The sequence below is a fragment of the Aspergillus affinis genome (assembly GCF_023601865.1).
Source record: "Aspergillus affinis strain CMG 70 chromosome Unknown NODE_60_length_195438_cov_84_765746, whole genome shotgun sequence".
Classification (NCBI taxonomy): Eukaryota; Fungi; Ascomycota; class Eurotiomycetes; order Eurotiales; family Aspergillaceae; genus Aspergillus; species Aspergillus affinis.
In genome coordinates this window covers 27,449-46,811 of record NW_026515841.1, presented here as the reverse complement: position 1 = coordinate 46,811, position 19,363 = coordinate 27,449, and the positions used below count along the sequence as shown (strand labels likewise).

General features: G+C 51.0%; 4 protein-coding genes across 4 annotated transcripts; 2 read left to right on the top strand and 2 right to left on the bottom strand.

The window, feature by feature from the left end:
• Window positions 1–1,248: 1,248 nt before the first annotated feature.
• On the top strand, window positions 1,249–1,920 carry KD926_008909 (transcription factor domain-containing protein; the record flags this gene model as incomplete). Its single annotated transcript, XM_053101492.1, has 1 exon — window positions 1,249–1,920. One exon carries the CDS (start codon window positions 1,249–1,251, stop codon window positions 1,918–1,920), a length of 672 nt encoding a protein of 223 aa, XP_052954904.1.
• A 7,125-nt stretch (window positions 1,921–9,045) lies between these two features.
• KD926_008907 (uncharacterized protein) lies at window positions 9,046–10,032 on the top strand (the record flags this gene model as incomplete). The annotated part of the gene is made up of 1 exon (XM_053101490.1): window positions 9,046–10,032. The coding sequence occupies one exon, from the start codon at window positions 9,046–9,048 to the stop codon at window positions 10,030–10,032; it is 987 nt and encodes a 328-aa protein (XP_052954903.1).
• A 193-nt stretch (window positions 10,033–10,225) lies between these two features.
• On the bottom strand, window positions 10,226–11,301 carry KD926_008906 (putative metallo-beta-lactamase domain protein; the record flags this gene model as incomplete). The annotated part of the gene is made up of 3 exons (XM_053101489.1): window positions 10,226–10,417; window positions 10,484–11,114; window positions 11,183–11,301. The coding sequence occupies 3 exons, from the start codon at window positions 11,299–11,301 to the stop codon at window positions 10,226–10,228; spliced, it is 942 nt and encodes a 313-aa protein (XP_052954902.1).
• Window positions 11,302–11,862: 561 nt separating this feature from the next.
• On the bottom strand, window positions 11,863–16,992 carry KD926_008905 (uncharacterized protein; the record flags this gene model as incomplete). Its single annotated transcript, XM_053101488.1, has 3 exons — window positions 11,863–12,021; window positions 12,083–13,504; window positions 13,564–16,992. The coding sequence occupies 3 exons, from the start codon at window positions 16,990–16,992 to the stop codon at window positions 11,863–11,865; spliced, it is 5,010 nt and encodes a 1,669-aa protein (XP_052954901.1).
• Between the last annotated feature and the right edge of the window lie 2,371 nt (window positions 16,993–19,363).

Here is a 19,363-nt window from a genome sequence, read left to right as displayed (position 1 = left end):
ACAAAAACAGGGATATGTGCAAACTATTTGCTGAGCCATGTGTACGGCAAGGCAAGCTCGTACAGGCCGTCTCACATACCCCGACGGACTATCCAGTCTTTGTCGTATGGAAATTGGTATGTGACAGCAAGCAATTCGTTCGGACAGGCCGTGCCGTCGTCAACTTAGGTCATACTCGCATTTCCGAGTATGACCTAAGTGACTTGGGATCCGACTGCCAGCATTCTGATCCCGATTTATTTGAGGGAAGAGTTTGGTTAAATTGGACGCAGCCCATGATATCGGCGGAGGACAAACACAGAAATGGGCGATGCTATGGGTGGAAGACGAGTTGAGTGCATAACTACAAATGGTATTTGTCAACTGACTGGTCTATATTATGAACGAGATTTGAATTACACGCTGGTTTTCCCGTACGCAAACGATGCACTGTGTCGAATTTATTCTCCTGGATGAATATCTGGAGTATTCTAACAATTCTATAGATGGGGCAGTTCGGACACTTGAACAACTGTGGTTAGAGCCTCGCATAGCTCCGCAGAGTCATCCAATTTTAGTTCTGGGACCGCGCATTGAATTGTATGTACTGTCTCGTCGAAATTCCTTAAGTACCGCAGGGCGCGAATCGAAAATATGATTCTACTCACGAGTATTTCCCCCACAGTCTCGGTGTCTCCTGTTCACTTCGACTTTCAACATGTCTGATCTGGTCTGCGAGGCGGTCTCTCCCACCTGCCCCGTGGAAGCATCAACATATGGGTATTATCCGAGCCTCGGAGCAAACACGACCCTCCTTGTCCTTTTCAGCATTTGCTGTGCCGCTCAGCTCATCATCCTTTGCCTCACACGAGTTTACTCCTACTCATACATTATCGCCGTCGGCGGCTTAGTGGAACTGCTTGGATGCAGTGGGAGGCTGATGATGCACGCCAACCCGTGGAGCCCCAGTGGTTTCCGAATGCAGATTTGCTGCCTGATAATCGGCCCATCGTTTATCGCCACCGGAATATACCTCACACTAAAGCATGTCATACGCCAAAACGGACCTCAATACTCCCGCTTGCGACGGCGTGCGTGAAGTGTGCCAGCCGTGATCTGCAATGTCCGGGGTTTAGGCCATTGTATCTCAAGTGGAACCAGGGCATTGCAAGCAGAGGAAAGTTCACGAGAAAGACGAGGCCAATTCTCGGACCCAGTGAAGTCGATCAACGAGGGATCAAGTCAAACAAGCATCCTACCCATAGACAGATGGCCAGTGGATCATTCACTGCTACCCTTACACCCCCAGGCAACGATTCTACCTTGATTAAGCGGCATACATCAGCCTTGGCACTTGAAAAGCTCCACCATCACTTCTTTCTTGAAGTCGTGCCTCGCTTCCGATGGATCGATCTTCCGGAAAACTCGTGGCGGAACACCATCCAACCTCTCGCCCGGCATTCGCTTTGCCTCCAACTAGCTGTGGCTGGTCACGCTGCTGCTCATCTGTCGATCACTTGGATGGGTTCTGTCGACGAGAGGGACCGCTTTCGTTCTGTCTGCCAGGAGTTAAGGGACTCATGTCTCCGGATGTTGAATGAAAGCATGCGTTCGGATTTACTTTCGAATTCTGATTCCACCAAGCGCTATTCTCTTGGATCTTCCCCCTTAGAGGTGCTTGCGGACACACTTTTATTGTGCTATGCAGATGCTTTCATCCCTGGTTCCACGGATTGGAGACTTCATCTACGGGCATGTCAAACTGTGATCAGTTCCAATGTTTTACAGGACCGGCTTGGCGGATTAAACAGCGCTTCTGAGACTTTCTTGCTTAAGGAAGTGGCTGATCTCGAGATTCTAAGTGGCATCTCGGTTTTCAATCAGAAGTCAAGTCCTATTACAGACTCTTTCTTTCAGGAATTATATAGTGATTCTCCTTAGACTTTCACCAGGCTTGTTGATGAGATCACCACAACGGAAAGAAGGCGATATAACTCCTCGCGGTACCGCCAGCCGATCCCAGAGATGGAGGAAATGCAAGTATGGCATCAACGGGCCAGAGTAGTCTACAATAGAGTGCTGACAACTATTGGTTCATTTCTCGAGCAACTCCCTGGACGAGAGTGCCTTGAAACCGTCATCCTATCACATTACTACGCCACCGTGATTTACAGCTGCCAGGCTTTGGCAGCGCCAGCTGAATTGGATAAAGCTCTGTCTCTTTTCTTGGGCCCCCTCCAGCGCTGTGTGCACTCGGTCATCTGTGGTCCGGGGCAACGGTTCTCTCACGACCTTTTCTTGCCGTTATTCATAATGGGCACAGAATGCCGCGGAGACAGGAAAAGCCAGGTTATGGTGGAGGAGCTTTTCCTTAAAATAATTTTTGTTACTGGAATGTGATGAAATCATACAGCCTTGCAGTTCCTGCGAGCCTTTTGGTTAAGTGGAGAGTCTGGCGACACAAATTGGCTTCAGCGTGCCCGGGAGAATGAGACTCAACTAGGGAATTTTATTCTCTTTTGAATTTGGATGTCAATGAATAAATGTATGATAAGTAAAATTACACACTGACTCTGGTGCTAACCCTAACTTGGTGGAATGGTCTTGGAATGGCTAGAAACCTAACTGAATAATTCAAGTTTGTATATAAAAGGTTACCTCTGAATATCCCGACTGACTTAACGATTTATTTCAATTTCTGGTCTTTGATCAAAGTCTCTTAGCAATCAAATTGAAATAGGTCATGAAGTATATCCATACTAAACCTGTGAAATCAATTCCATTCCATCGACCCCAGGGGATAGGTATTTCAATATCTTGTAATAACCTCGACCATCGGATCCAGTAGCAAAGGCGCCAAAGAACGCACCATAAGCGTCTCCCAAGAAATTCAAATCTTAGCTGCTCGTCCAGAGACGCCAAGCTCCGAATAAACGCCCTTCGCAGCGAGTCCCCCTCTTTCAATTGCGCCGTCGATGAACCCACGCCAACCTGAAGCCCAGTCCGAACTTGCAAACAGAACATTCCCTGCGCGTTTCTGGAGCGCTTCGAGATGATGAAAGCTGAAATTAGGTGGGAAAATACACCACGAGCCTTCAGAGAAAGGGTCCTTGCTCCAATTGTGCCAGAGCTGACATTTTATGAGTTAGTGGTCGTTTAACATATTCAGTCGCAGGGGCAAGGCGGGCGGCTCACCGTTTTCTTAATCGTCATGTCATGTAGCTTCCCACAGTCTGCCACGAAATCTCGAGCATCTTGTTCTGGCGTTGGGAGGTCCTTACCTGGACCCCAAAGAACAACATGTGTGTTTCCTTCCGGAGTGAAACCGTCTCCAGCTCCGTGAGAGACTCTCTTTGGTGGCCAGGCTGCGCACGACCACGATCGGAACTCCGAGCCCAATACTTCGAGGTGAAACTTTGCGCCGTGATTGACGTTTCCAGGGCGTGTTGTCGCTTTTATTTTAGATGGGCTCAGAGCCGGTTCAAAGTGGACCTTCTGCAACACATTGAGTGGAACGGTGCAGATTAACCGGTTTGCAACCCACGTTCCATTTACGATAACCCGATCGCCTTGATCTTCGATCGACTTTACGGCCGAATCAAACGAGTACGCAAGATTGCGGGTCTGAAGCGCTTCATCAAAGAAACACCGTGCGAAGCTTGACTGGCCCGTTGGGATCTTGAATTGGTCCCCGGTCTCGTACAGACCATCCATGGTATACCCACCCAGGGCCCACCATCTGAGAACTTCAAATAATCCAACTTTATCCATATCAGTCCCGCAGATAGAAGACAGAGACGCTTGGAGCATGGCGATTTCGTCATCGGTAAGATGTGCCTTGATCTGTTCAAGCCGCTGAGCAACGGATATCTGCTCCCATTTTTTGGCTTCAGGGATGTAGTGCGGATTGTGTGGATATGGAATGACTTCTCGTGCTGACTTTCCATCAACATCGCACAGGATTCTGAATGCTTTCTCGGTCATCGTGTTCTTTGCGTTCTAGTTAGAAAAATGGTTGCAGCTGGTAAGGCTTGGATTATTGATATCAGTACGTACCACTGTCTTAGGGTCCACGTTCCGACCCTTGCCTTGAACGAATGTCGAACAGTAATTATGTCCAGTACTCTCAACATGACTGGTTAAAAGCTCTGTAAGACCGTATCGAGTCATCTCACGATAAGTATGGGGCTGGTTCCAGTGCACCCACGTGCCGCCCATCTCATACAAATGCCCATCGAATTCTGCGGTATAGGTTCGTCCACCAATCCTGTCTCGGGCTTCGAGAAGAAGCACACGGAGTCCTACAGGCCACAGAATTATTAATATTCTGTTCCGAGCTGAGATATTGACACACTCACCAGCTGTACATAAGTCTCTGCAAGCAGTCAAGCCAGCGTAACCCGCACCAACAACAATCACATCGTAGCTTTGTGTTTCTTTCCCAGTTATGTTCTTTGGAGGGCTGATAGCACCAGCACATTTAAGGCCCTGTTGGCAGGCTGCGGTGCCATTTTCAAGGTAAAAGCCATCGCGGGTCGTCATCGTAAGTTCGAGGGGTCAAAAGACGTAGGCTATACTAGTTAAATTGAAGGCTGTACTTAGTTGACCTTAAGCCAAGTCGTAAGATGAATAAGTGGGTGGGAAGCTCACATCCAACCTCTTTATATTGCCGTACTCCAGGTATTAATATGCTGATAAAATTGAATTCGTTTTCGACCTTCCGCTTCTCGTTTACACTTGCAGCTTGCTCCGCTGCAGTTCCGTTCGGTTTGTATTACGAAAGTAGAATGCAGTTTTCTTTTAGGTGCCCTGATATGTCCGTTTGTAGAAAGTAGAAACCTAGCTTAGAAAGTGTGATAATAACGTCTGTCAGAACATGTTGTGGGCCTTGGGTCACAAGCACAAATGAGAGATCAGAAAATGTAGTACGAACTGCTGGATTAGGTCACTTTCTCGCTCCACCTCCTTGATCAGGTTAGCCGGATTCCAGTATATGGACCCATACCCTGGTCCGTCTAGCAAGCTATCAAGGTGAGAATTGGTTCCAAACAAGAACAAGTTCCCTCACAATCTTTATTCTCATCCGACATTCCTATTTTAGGTTAGAGCTGTGTACACTAGAATACGTGCTGATAATTGACTTTTTGAACCGATTTTGATTCCGTTTTATCCGAGGAACGAGACCATAGTTTGCCTATCTAGGGCAGAGCAGGAGTGTGCTGAGGATGTTTATGCTATTGTAATTAATTTAAGAGAAAGTAAACGCTTGAATGCCCTCACGAGACTAACTTATACATGCCATCAAAGATACGGCCATATTTTCCTATGCAGTTCCCTCTGCTCATCGTTCTCTGCTAACTCAACGAATCTATCCTTGAATATATCGTTCACTTTTTTCCCATGTTCATAGTATTCTTGACGTACCATACCGCCCAACGGAATGAGTCCTCCATCTTGCAGCTGATGCATAATGTCCGAGATTCCTTCGATAAGTTCCATCTCGCTTTGGTGCTCCAGGAGCTCCTCGTTCGTAAAATGAATTGGACATGGATTTTCATGGTGACTTATGTCGTCCCAGCGAGCCACAATCTTAATTAATATATTACGTAGTGAGAAGAGATCTTCTCGGTCCCAACAGCCAGGTACCAAATGAATAGGGTCGGTCCTAACCGTGAACAATGGTTCGCAGAGAACTTTCCACCGTTGCAGGTCTGCTTCCTTAACTGCATCACAGTAGTGGTCAAGAAGCAGTTTCTCGGTTTCGTATTGACCCGAGTGCTTCAGAGCTGACAGTTCCAGCATTTGCGGGCAGAGCCGTTGCATCATGACGGGAGAAGCACAAGCGAGCTGCCAGTCTATTATGTGGGTGATTTTGTTTGTCTGGGGGTCAACAAAGATGTTATCAAGATGCAAGTCTGGGTGGGAGATCCTATTGGCATAATCTGTGCTCATTGCACTGGACACCAGGTAGGGAGCGACGGCTAGATAGCGTGTGAGGAGCGAAACATAATCATCTGGCGTTTCATTGTGTTCCATTGATCGGTGGAAATTCATCCTTGGAGTTGCGTGTGACGTTGCCCATTCGATTTCGTTCTTCCCAATTGCTGTAGCGTAATCGGTAGCGTTGTTCCCTGTACGTATATTAGGCTTCAAACTGGACCATCCTACATCGAGGAAGCATACATGGCCCTCGATCAAGATTCATTGATATCCGTTCCCCCTCCCAAAGCCTTGGATTGGTTGACGGCCCGATAGTAAAGCTAGGCAGCTTGCTCTTATGACCGAGCGACGATGTAGTAGTGGAGCTAAGCCGCTCATAACTGCATGGCCTTGACTGTAGGTCAGTTTCGTAATATACGCATCCGTGCTTTGGAAAAGCAATCGACGCGAGCTTTTTCTCCAGGGCCACAATTTGATCCACGATTTCCAGGCGTCCTGAGAGGGGTAGCCCATTCCAGAGGTTCCCTAATGGCTGGCCGGTAGCTTTCTCCTCGATGATATACTCAGCGCCTACCGGGTTAGATGTCTCTGCTGACCAGGTATAGATACGAGGGATGGGAATTCCCAAGAAACCCCGCAGCTTCGTATCGTGTCAGTTCTTAGAAGGAACTCGTAGCAAGCAATCTCACCTACCAAATGGCGGGTCGCAACCTCTGACGCCACCGTGAAGAAGGCTGGACCTGCGTTGGGATTGGGTAATCGAGCGACCATCTCATCGCCGGAGCTCATTGTCAATACGAAGGCTTTGTTGAATTGCCCTTCCACACACTTGAGAAGCTTGACACCTATAAGTCAACAGGTCAGCTTACGATATTTGGGCGATGGTATAATTACTACATTCATTTCCTTCATTTCCGCTCGCCTGAACAGATGCAGCCACCAGCGCCTGCAAGTTGAATTTACGGTAGCGCATGGCAAGCTTGCAAGGTTCTTCGGTCCTAAGAGCCATTAGTCACGTATAGACACGGTCCGATATATCGCATACAGCCACCTATATCGTTGGTATTTGTATAGGTCGGCCTCGTCGACCCGCACCTCTATCATCCAAATTAGTTTCTAGGATGGCTACCCAGAGATTTGGGAATCACCTGAACCGTCTTCTGTGGCTTTCCACAGGGGTATAGGCGCGGATTGCACTTTTTGGGCTGTTGTAAAGTATCGGAAAGCCAGGAAACGCGGTGGAAGCCGCCGAGGGATGCAACTCAACCGCAGGGGATGCATTATGGTGTTTTTGTCGAGGAAGGTTCCGGCCGAATGTACATACGGAAGTACTGATCTCAGCAAGCCTGCCGCATCACGTGAAACGATCCCTTCCTGTGGCAGTTTAGACATTTTATTTTCAATCTAGTTGCATCTACAATAACAGGATTAGACCAAGGTGGTAAGCCGAATTGCTCTTTCGGGTTAAAATCGGAACAATCGCGTCTATACAGCTAATTGGCTCCTCTATGTCCAACAAACCCTTGTTCCAGAATCCCAATCAAATCGTCTAACCGTTCAACCCAAATATCCGTATGCTCATGATCCTTCAAATGGGCGTTGAATTCGTTTGCCAGTAAGACTGTTGCTGCGCCAGCGGTGTGACCAGCCGTCATGTCGTCGATACTATCTCCTACCTAAACATCATATTAGTCTCTTCCTTTCCCTTTTGAATTACCAATATCCGACCGGATTGTACTGATAACAACTCACCATAATCAAGTTCTCCGCCCGGTTCTCAAAGCCCCATTCAGTGGCTATATACAAGACCCCAGCAGGATCGGGCTTCGGCATCAACCCAGGCGTTTCCCGCGTGATGATAGGCAAGAAGGCATGTTCTGGGAGGAAATTCTCCAGGAGCCGGGTGACGGGTGCCCTGTCAACATATTTAGTACCGACATCCACTATTAATTTATTATGTACAAGCAAACGGAAAAGGGAAGTGGAAGGAAAGGACAGAGAAGCAGAAGAAAAACATACTCAAAATTCCGCGTACACAAAGCCCGCGGAATCCCCCTCTTCTGCAAATAATCCATCAACTCGACGAGCCCCGGTTGCGCCTGCTGATGCTGCATGGCGCGGCGCTCGACGGTCCGGATCTTTTCGGCCGCGATTTCACGCTCCTCGGCTGTGGGGAGGCGCTGGATGTGGTGCAAGATGTCGACGGACTTAGAGATGCCAAGGGCTGATCTGCTGGGTGTTAGTGTGGGGATTTTTACTGTTTGCAACACGATAGACGAAAGTGTAGAGAATGGAACAAGTAAATTGATAGGAGGACATGTATCTATGTATGCATGTATGTGTGTACGTACCGCATTTCAGCAAACATGTAATTCTGTGGTAGACTTTCAAGGTGCCTAGGTTAATTTTTCTCCTGAAACCGCTAAGTAAATTTAAAGCAAGAGAAGAAAAAACAGACCATAGTGTTCCATCAACGTCAAATACTATGCCCTTGAGAATTGGCGCTCCTGATGACCCCGACTGAAGTTGCGGATCAAGCGGTGCGAACCGTCGTTGACGCAGAGGGGAGCTTGCTCCGCCGGTAACCGGAGCAGAAGACATGAGTCGGCGCGGAAGTGATCTCAAACTCCGGGGGAAGATCATAAGATACGGATTATCAAGTGCGGAATAATGCTGCTGCTAGAATAGAGTGAAGCCGATAGATAAGATGAGGTTGAGGAAAGGTGATGAATGATCGACGGAAAGAGTTGGCGGGGTGGATCTGCTGCGGGATGTGGATTGGCGGGTGTGGGTGGTGCCATCAATCTATTCCTTGAGTTATCTTGTTCTTAGTCTACAAAATAGGTTTACTGATTTAGCGTCGAGTATGGAGGGAGAAGAAGATGTGACTGTCCTTTATCTGCTGACATGTCTTGCTCCTAGGGGGTAAGCATCAGTTAGGGCTCGCAAGATCCCGTGTGACGACCGTTTGTCTGTGTTATGGTATGGAAGTCCCTATCGCTCTTTCCTCGCAAACAGCCTCTTCCTCATCTTATCCCTCTCCCTCATCCTGCCAAAATATGACTCTTCCACCATCCTATACCTTATCCCTAACCATCATCATCTCAACCAAAACTCACTCCCATCATGGAAACAAACAGACCCCAAGACCGGGACATCATCTACAACCCCAACATCATCTCCAGCAGCCAAGTCATCGGACTCATCTATGACCTCATCGTCCTCAAGCTCCTGCATGTTGCGACCGTCATCATCCGCGTCATCAACGGGCCTCAAGCGGAATCCACGAATCCCTTGCGTTGGGCCATCTCTCGGCGGGAACTGCTGATCACCGAGGTCCTCTTAGCGACGTTTTTCAGATACGATACTGCGATTGATGAACCGGCGGAAAGAGACCATGTGCCTAGGAATGGACCCGAAAGTGGAGCGGAAACTGGGGCAGGGACTGGAGCTATCGTCAGGGGTGGACCTGTGCCTGTAACTGGTGGGCCTGTGCCTATGTCTAGGGTGGTGTCGCCGATGCCTCAGGATCCAGTCAATGACTCGATGCGTGTGGCTCAGGAGGGGGATCTTAAGCTCGATGAATTGACATCAGAGGTAGGGAACGGGGCGAATTTGACTCCGAGTCCGTTGGTGCGTCTTGCTTCGACCGGGTCGACTGCACAGCCCGACTCTTCGTCGGAGAAGTTGAGAGTCGAGGGAAACGAGCTTGAGCGCGGAATATTAGGCACTGTCCCGAGAATTGATGGCAGCTCTTTCACTCGTCCGATTCTGAACCCTTCAACCTCTGTTGCATATGATCGAGCTACCGAGGCCACTCAGACTCGCTCGGATTATGGTGGTGCACTCAACCGTCACCGCACGGTCAATTGGATCGCCCAGTACCCTGTCACGGATGTCGAAGCGCATCCTATCTCCCTGCGACGACACCACGGCCTGACCGAGGCTCAACTGGTTCAGGAGAGGAAGAGGCTGAAACTCTGGCGATCCGCCGATGACCGGTACGCGAGTGCCGACGGTTTGGAGCTGGGAGCGATGGACATGTCGGATTCGACACGGCGTGGCGTGCGCATCCGAAGTGCTACTTCGGTGAGACCGTTTTCCGAGGTGTAGACCGAAACCATATCCTGTGGTATTCGTCTTTGACTTTTAGGATCCATGCTTTTGGAGATATTTATTTTTACCTGCACTACCTGTACCATCGAGCAGAAATAACTGGCAGATTTCCATCTGACCCTGATGTCATGATTCGTTGTATAACATAAAAAGTTCAGTATGCATTAGCGTCGTTTCAATTAAGACTTCATTAGCACACTTCCTGATGAATCGCGTGATCTAGGTATCCCATTGCTTTGACTATAATCTTGGCACTTTCCAGCACGCGTTCCCTGCTGTTGCCGTATGTTTCCGATCCGGGGAAAGCCCCATAGGTATCGTCGAAGTCGGTATGCGCAATCGCCTTCCAGATATTATGCACCTCACCCGGAGGAAGAGGAATCTAGCATCGTCAACACCAAGCCTAAATAAGAGGAGAGGCTGAGCAAAAAGCAAAGAAAGGACATACCATATTCGGAATCGACCACATAAACGAAAACGAAGTCGTCCCAGGCTCTCGATCAACATGATACACTCCACTCGGCACCACGAAGATCGTATCCGCCACCATCAACGACCGCTTCGATTTCCACCACAGCACCGAACTCCCCGGGAAATGGCCCCCGGTTTTAATCGCCACGATATCCGCCTCAGCTCGTGACAAAGACCGTGACCCTAAAGGCAAATCCAAACCTAGATTCAACTCCTGCCCCTCCCAAAAAACCTGCCCCTCCCCCTTCCTAACCGCCCACTCCTCATCCTCAACAGACATGTAGACCTTACAACCAAACCTCTCCGCCCAGACCAAATGCGTCGAAAAATAATGCGGATGCGAGATGACGATCGCATGCAGACCGCCCAGCTCGTTGATCTTATCCACCGTCTCGTCGTCAATGTACGTGAGACAGTCCCAGAGGATGTTCTTTCCTGAGGGCAGACGGCACAGGAGGGCGCGTTGGCCGATGGCGAGTTTGGGTGCTGTTTGGATGGAGATGAGTGTTGAGGGGTGCTTTTTGGAGGGCGTGAAGATGTTGGTGTATTTCTTTGAGTTAGTCGTGTCGGTGGCGGTTTGGAGGGTGCGGAGGGTTGTCCATGTTTGGCTTTTTTTCAATATTGTTAGGATTTGAGGGAATGCGGGAAAGTTATATAGGAGGGTAAGGATACTCACCCAGTCGGTGGGAGGTATTGGCGTGGATCGTCGCAGATTTTACATGAAGCGGGCGCTGTCGAGGTGGGGTATTGGATGCCGCAGGCGGTGCAGATGATGAGGTCTAAAGGGTCGGTCATGTTGGATGAGATGGTCATATCACTGGAAGTTGATCATCGATAGAGAAAAAGATGAAAATGAGAGGTTTATAAGAAAGATAGAAAAAATTGGAGAAGTTGACTGCGGGGAATCCAAAAGTGGGGATGGTCATCTAGAAAAACCCCCAACTTTGTCTGTCTTCGTCATACGTGCATGCATACTTCGTACAGAATCAATAAATCAGGTCGAGATCATCTCATTCAGCATTATCAGCATTATGCCGCTCAGCTAAAGACCTCGTCAACTCCGGTCATGATAAAAAATGTGCAGAGGAGAAGGGAATCACTATGTGGACATCGAATTGGATACAAGGTATGAGAAGGAAAAGAAGCACAAAATCACAAAATCACAAGTTTACAGCCTCTCTTCCATCGCTTAGCTGGCTCGCATTTCATCGAATAAAAAACAAGTCTCATCAAATATGCACGGACGCTGGCCATAACCTGTGGGAAGTAGAAGAAGTTAAAGAACCAAAAGAAACAATCATGAAGTCGTAAAACAGAAAAACAAAATATCTCAAGACCAATTCTGGTCAATATTAATCAATAAACATGCTCGTCGTCGATCTGATCGGGGCTGCCACGGTAGTAGCTTCGCTTCCGCCGTCCAGGGCTGTTAGGATTCCCCGAGGTCAAAGGACGAGGTCCCGTAGGCTTCCGGGCAGGAGGCGGCGTGCTGCGAGGAGAGCGCATCGCAGAGCTCTATAGACAATGATTAGCGACTGAAATGCTTCAAGCGGTTCAGGACACGGCGAATGCTTACCCGAGAAGCAACGCGATCCGCATAAGATCTATCCTCGTCTCCAACACTGCTCTTAGGAGCCCGCTCGGGAATCAATGGCCCATCATCTCGAACCTTCGGCGGCCTGGGTGGCCCTCCCGTGCGGGAGCTGGCCTCGGAGTACCCTGCGTCCGAAATGGGAGAGAGACGACTGGCGCCACTGTGTCGCTGGTTGTTGGTGTGGACACCCGACAGGCTGGGATTGGACCCCCACTGATCGACAGGGATGCCGTACGCCTGTGCCTGGGTTTCCAGTGCACTCTGGTATCGCCCCGTAGGACCCTGCCGGGGCTGGGGATGTTGGAGATCGAGACTGTCTCGATGGGCCTGATATTTCGGTGCCTCGGAAAGCTGGCTTGGGACCAGGGGTGACGGGGGACGGTTCTCCTGTCGTTGATCATCTAGAGTGTAAGTGGACCGTATCCTGTCATCACCCTGGGCATCGTAGTAATCGCCTGCCCGGTACGGGCCGTTGACGTCAGATCCAGAGCGCGACGCCTCAAACGACACCCGGTCTTTGCGCGACGGCTGCACGCTGTTTCGGATGTTGTCACCCATCGATGACGCCGTAGTCTTGGACCACCGGGAGATCTTGGGGAAGAACGAGGAGCTGCTGGACTTGTGCTTGCGCGCTTTGTCGCTCGTCTTCGGCGTGGTTTCGTTGCTGAGTGCACCCGAAGCCATAGGAACAGTTCGAGGAGGTGTCGAGACCGGTGCAGACCCGGCCCTTTCATGCCGATTTTTGGAGTTCTCCATTGAGGCTAGATGCGGGCTGAGGAATTCGCCTCGCCCATTGGCATCCAGTTCCTCTTCGTCCTCCTCATCGGCTTCCGGCACGGTACTCACGCGGTGCTCAGGTTCCCTCCTCCCGCTGACCCCCCGCGGCTCCTGGACCGGACGAGAGAAAGTGGAGAGATATCCGGAGTGGTTATCAGAAGAAGTCCCGGCGTGGCCATCGGGTTCGTAGCCCTCGGGATCCACGCTGGGGGCTCGAGTACTTCTGCGCATGAGCTGATCATCTTGACCGGTGCGCAGGATCTCAACCTCGTCCAGAAGCTGTTCCAGCATGTCCTCGATGCGGCCTAAGTCGTTGCCAGACTTGAGGCTCAGACCCTTGAGGGCACGCTTGAACACATTCTTTCGCTTGGAGCGCATGTCTTCGCCATCTTCGGCGGAGTTCTGACGCGCGCCTCGGGCACCGCTGGCTGGGAGTGGGCGCGGTCCGCCGAGGGCCCGGAACGTGCGGTCATGCTGCCGGTCACTCGACTCCATTAGGAGATCATCCTGCTGGGAAATGAATTTTTTCATCTCTTCGAAAGAGTTGCGCATCTCGGCTGCGCTTCGCACTAGAGTCACAAGAATCTCCGTATCCCGAGCATTCCGCTGGGCATCACGAACGGTAAGCTGTATTTTCATGTTAGCAAAAGGCAGAGCTTTCCGAGTTGCACTTATAAAAGACTTACGTGGTCCATGAGTGCCACAATATCCTTGGACTGAATTCGCTCAATCCCTCGACCTGTTGCGCTATCATACAAGGGCGAACCCACTCCCTGAGAGTATCCACTGAGTTGGCGCGGTTGATCACCAGTTGGACTATCAAAAAGACCCATGCCACCAAATCCCTTGGGCTCGGGGGTGTCATTGCTGGGGGAGAGAGGATTGGCAGCCGACACATAACCCTCGTCCTTGATCCCGGGAGGCGTGCCGAACAACTCCCCTCTCGGGTACTGCTGATCGTAGTAATCAGCACCGCTGGGATCATAGTCGTTGGCGTAATAGTCTTGGTGGTAACCGGGTTGCTGATGATCCATCGGGTCCAAACCAAGGCCTGCGCTGCCAGCAGCGGCGCCCGTGTTGTCAAAGAGAGGGGATTGATCACCTCTAGACGGTGTTTGATCATACCCCGCCCAGTGGTCATGGGGGACTCCTCCAATGGGCCCTTGAATGATAGATGGATTGGTGTTGATCTCTGATTCTGAATCAGGGCTGCGGTCTGCCATGGGGCTGGGGCTCCCGTGGTCATGGTAATCCTCGTGAGCGAACCTTGGAGTTGGCCCCAGGTCATCCAGTGACTGCGTCACGCTTTGAGGAGGGGAGGTCGCGCCCATCCGCCGGGGGAAAGAGGTGGCATCCGGGCTCGAGGCATCCTGACGCTGTTTGAGAGGACTTCCGTGCCGGGACCCAGGGGGTGCTTGGCCCGTCCTCTCTACGGGTTTGGGGCTCGGGCTGCGGCTGTGGTTCTCGACAACCCGTCGGGAAAGATCGGTCTCGGTCTGCGAGCGGGTGGCCCCAGACAGATCGGACTTGCCCCCCAGTATAGTAGGATCAAGGAGAGAGGCCACGGCGGACTCCACCGTCGAGGGATGGACATATTGAGGGTTGGACCCAATGCCCGCAACAGGGTGACCTTGCTTGACCTTGTCCATGAAGTTGACTTCACTGTTGTCGGTGTAGCCGGCCATTCTTTTGGGGTCATCGTTGGTAGTCGCCGTTTCGGCAATCGAGTTTCGATACGCATAGCCATCATCTTCGTAGTTGTCGTAATGATCGTCGTTTTGGTGGTGATCATCGTCGTAGTCATCTTCTTCCTCTTCGTGCCACTTCCGATTGCGCGGGGAAGCCACAGGGGTTGACTCGTAGCCGAGATCGTGATCATCATAATCATCGTCATGGCGATGTCGTAGGAAATCACTCTGGTTTGTGTATTCTGGCCGTGTCGATCTCGCGAGATTAGTGCTTGGAGCGGAGGAAAGGGAGTCGATGGACAAACGTTGTTCCAAACCTCTTTCGTCCGCCGAGTTCGCCTGACCATCACGGCGAGTCGAGTCCTGCTTGACGTGCGGTTCGCTCTGGTAGCTCGCGACGCTTTGAATCGGGCTGAGTGTGCGTCGACGGTCATTGAACCCGGTCTCGTGCTCGGACACGCCTAGGAGGTTCGCCACCGCCGCCGCCGCGATGGCCCCGGCAGCGGCATCTCCGACGGGCGAGTAGCTTTGCTCGCGATCATCATGGTCTGAGGCGCTGTGGATCGACAGGTTGTGACTGGACATGTTGCTGTGCTTGAGGTCGTAGCGCGAGTCTATGGGGTCACGGTTTGGAGCGCGGGAAGTGGGCGAAGTCATCTGCCTCGGCGACCCGCGAGACACTTCCTGCGTGGCATATCGATTGTCACTGAGCTCTGTAGGCTCGCGGGTTTGCTCTGAAAGCAGCGAATCCCTTGTCATTTCAGATTCGATGGCGCTGCGAAGGGGCATAGGCGCCACGTTGTGTTTTTGGAAGACCAGCTCCGTTTCATTGACACTTCCAGTTCGACTTCGGGGACCACTCGGCCGACGTCGTTCATTCTTATCGATGCTCGATCGCGAGTCGTGGTGCTTGAGAGCGGCAGCCGTCAGGGCATTTCCCACACGACCCGCCTTTTCGGCATCACGGAGACCCCTGCTCCTTTGTCGGCGCAACTTTTCCTGTTCGGTCAGTTCGGGACGAGATCCCCATTTGATTTGACTTGTATCGCTGGTCATCTCGCTGTCTCTACTGGGCCTTCGCTCACGCTGCGACGGGACCGAATCACCCGAGAGGACAATACCTTCTTCTTGGCTGTCCTTGTTGAGGACCACCTTGGGCTTTCTGACGTCGGGGGCACTGGCATGTTTGGAGAGCCGTCGGCCCAGTTCGTCCCGGGACGGGGAGCTGGCGGGGGAGTAGGAAGCACTGATGTCACGTTCAAACTTGGAGGTGTTGGTCATCACCTTTTGATCCTTCTTTAGTTCTTTGAGTTCGGGGAGGATCAGCCGTCGGATGGCATCTTCGACGGTTTCGAGGAGTTTGGGGTTGTTGATAGATGATTTAGAAGTGCCTGATTTGAAGGAATACTGGTCCCCGGATTTGCGATGCGAGGACAGCGCCGAAGCGCTCAACAGGCTGGATTCGGGACTCATATTTTCGTCGTCACCACGGTACGCGGCGAATCGTCGTCGAGGAGATTTGGGATCGGATTCTTGGAAGTCACCGATGTCTCTGTTGTTGTTATACGCTGCGCGCTGCTGCTGGCCTTTGCCCAGGGGGTTATTGTTGGCGGCGGCCTCACGGGGACCGTGGCTCAGTTTCTCAACAACCCGATGGGCAACGCGTTCGGCGCTTAAACTGCGACTTCTCTTGCGGTTGGGAGTTTTGAGGTAGGATTTCGCGTCGGAGCTCTGCTCTCGTTCTAAACTGGAACTGCGTTTTCGTCGGGGACCAGAAGAGGGGGCTTCTAGCATGGAATCCGCGGGCATAGACGAAATATCCGAGGTAGGGTTGAAGTATCTGTCGCGAGAGATGGTGGAGAGCTCGCTGGCCTGGTCACGATTCATGAGCTCAATTTCGACGGGGGAACGGCCAGGGAGACGCTGGTCATCGGAAGCGGATTGGGAGCTAACGCTGTACTCATCAATGCCGTATTCTTTCGGCTGCGACTTGGCTCGGGGAGGCGAGCTGAGAGAGATGCGACGCGAATATGTGGGGTTTCGGCCGCTGCCGTGTTCGGTGATCTGGATATGATGATCCTGGTCCTTCAACTTCCTGGAAGACGAAGGAGTGACCCGGACTCGGACACTGGGACGGGAGACCAGGGAGCCAGAACCCTTCCCGCCCTCGAAGTATTCGATGAGCAGGGAGGTCTGGGAGTGTTGCTCCGCACGGGACAGTTTGGAATTGTCGCCGTGGGCACAGTGCCTGCGCTGAGTGGGGATGGTAACAGGACTCCCGTCGTCGGGAATCGAATACGACGTCTTGTCTGTGCGTCGAGATACGTCAGTTGCCAAATCAGTCCCTGTTGTACTCTCGCCAGTGGTTGTGTCGACTATGGATTCAGTGGGGGCGGGCAAGATCGGTCTGCGCGTATCGACACCCATGACGGAGGATGTGAGCGGCCCTTGATTTTCACCCAGACGAGACCATAGTCTCTTGGAATTTTTTTTTTTTTTTTTTTCTTGTGATTCTCTCCTCTTCTGTTTCTTGTACGATATAATCGTTCGTTGATCCTTGTCTTGCTTCTCGGGGGTATGGAAATTGGTCTTGTTTTTTTCAGGGGAAACAGGAAAGCGGGCAAAAGGGAAAGATTATTTAAATCTGGAAGGATGACCAGCGTCTGGAACGGGAACCTCCAGGCTGCTAACGGATAGGAAGGTCACTACCGATCGGACAATCGATATGCAGTAGTTGAAGGTTGAAATAGGGACAGACGAGGAATGTGGGGAACTCGTGGGTCGGAAGGAGGCAAGATGGCAGGGTAGGTAAGAAGGCAAAAGAGCGAAAGCAGGAAAGATAGAGAGCGTACCGTCACGAAGAATAGATTTGTGCAGGAACACCAAGCAGTTATTGCAAGAAAGAAGAGAGGAAGGAAGGTCAGACAGGTGTCGGGAGAGAGCGCGAGAGGCGTGGTGGATGTGAAATGCAGCAAGTCGATTTCAGCCGCCGATCCCTCACTTTTACTTTGCGGCCAGTCTGCCTGGTACCTTAACTAACGCCAGACGACGAGATGGAAGAGCGACCGGAATGGTTGGCCGTGACTGTCGGCAGTCGCAGTCGCCTAAAGTTGAGGAACAACGGAGGGACGGTGAAGGAATCCAACCGGCCTGTCGGACAATTCACAAGGTCATGCCTAATGTCACGATGCGACACCGCCAGATTGGTTAGAACAAACCTCGATTCCGATCAAATCAGAGCCACAGGAACAGGGCGAGGATGGTAAAAGGAATTAAAAAATAAAAAAGAATATAAAAATAAAAGGGTGAAACTGTTAGAGAGAAGGGGGAGAAAAAAAAAAAAAAAAAAGAAAAAGGAAAAACCGAAAGAAAAGCAAAGAACCAAGGCAGCCGATGGGAAGAGCTTACGGAGTCCGAACGATTCAAAAAGACGAGGGCTGGGGACGACCGGATTGGCAGAGCGAGGGAGAGCGCGGATAAGGGACCGAGACAGAAAGACAGAAATCAAGAGAGAAGAAGAGGGCGAGATGCGCTGGTCACTTTTAGCGGCGACAACAAACGCAGCCCCGTTGCAAAACCATCGCCCAGCCTTGTTCTTTTATTTTTTAAGGTAGGAAAGGTAGGAAAAGGTAAAAAGGAAATTGCTGCTGATCGCATCTGCTAATCAGGATTAGGATTATTATGGATTATGGTTAGGATTATTATTTATGTGGCCTACATATTACAGTGTTAGGATCGTGACAGGAAATCACCATTATTTTAAGGCTCCAATTCCCATCCCTCACGTCCCTCGAGAGCCCAAAGGTTCAACGTCATGCAAGGCGCCGGATCCCTTTCCTGCGTTGCCCTAGGTTTTGTCGAGATGAAATAAATTAAGCAGACCGTCGCCAGTAGCGAGATCGAAATCAACCTCGTCGTGTCTTCATTTCCCCTCTGTCAATCATCGCAGGCAAGGAGCCGCACTCGGAGATATTTATACCTCCAATGATCCGGAAATATGACCTGTGTGATTAATCTACCCGGAGTACTCTGGGAGTTCCCAGGTGTTGCTTTCTCTCCCAAGCAGGAGTCTCGATGAAACACATCCGAATCATGGCACGGGGGATGTGCTGTTCTACGCGTAGGTATACTCTGATCCATCAGATTCTCTCCCAACAATGATACAAATCATCGAAACCGGAGGGGAGGGCCACTTTCTGGCATCCAGCAAGGCAAGAAAAAAAAAATCATCCAGGAACCCAATATCTCCAATCTCACCTCTTCTTCTTCTTCCCCCCTCACTCGGTGGATCCCTTTCGTCCCCCTCCAAGGCCCCGAATGGATCTCAGCCGACTAGACCGACCCAAGCCCAAAGTTGCATTGGTCTCCGGGACGACCGATCACAACCCTTCACATCGGCATCCATTGGCTCTGCACCTGCCAACTCATCACATCCATCCTTCCACCAGCTCGGCCAGCTGCGTTGATTGGGTCGCACGATGCCTTTCTTCCTATCCCGGCTGGACCGGGGAGGGAAAAATCATACCTAACTAATTCTTTTCTGTCGCTTCCTTCCCCCTCTACGTGCGTTTTTCTTTTTTCCGGGATGAAGGAAGGAAAAAGGAAGAAAAGGAAGAAGTGAAAGAGATGTTGGTGAGGAAGTAAAACTAAATTCACTAGCTCTGGTCTCTAGCTCGACTAATTCACTATTTAAGTAACTCGTTGGCGGCAGGGTCCTTCGTTGAACTGGATCAGAGTTGCGGTGGATCCTTTCCCAGCCACCAAGACCAGCCACCGGTCCTTGCTCGCAGTGTAAATC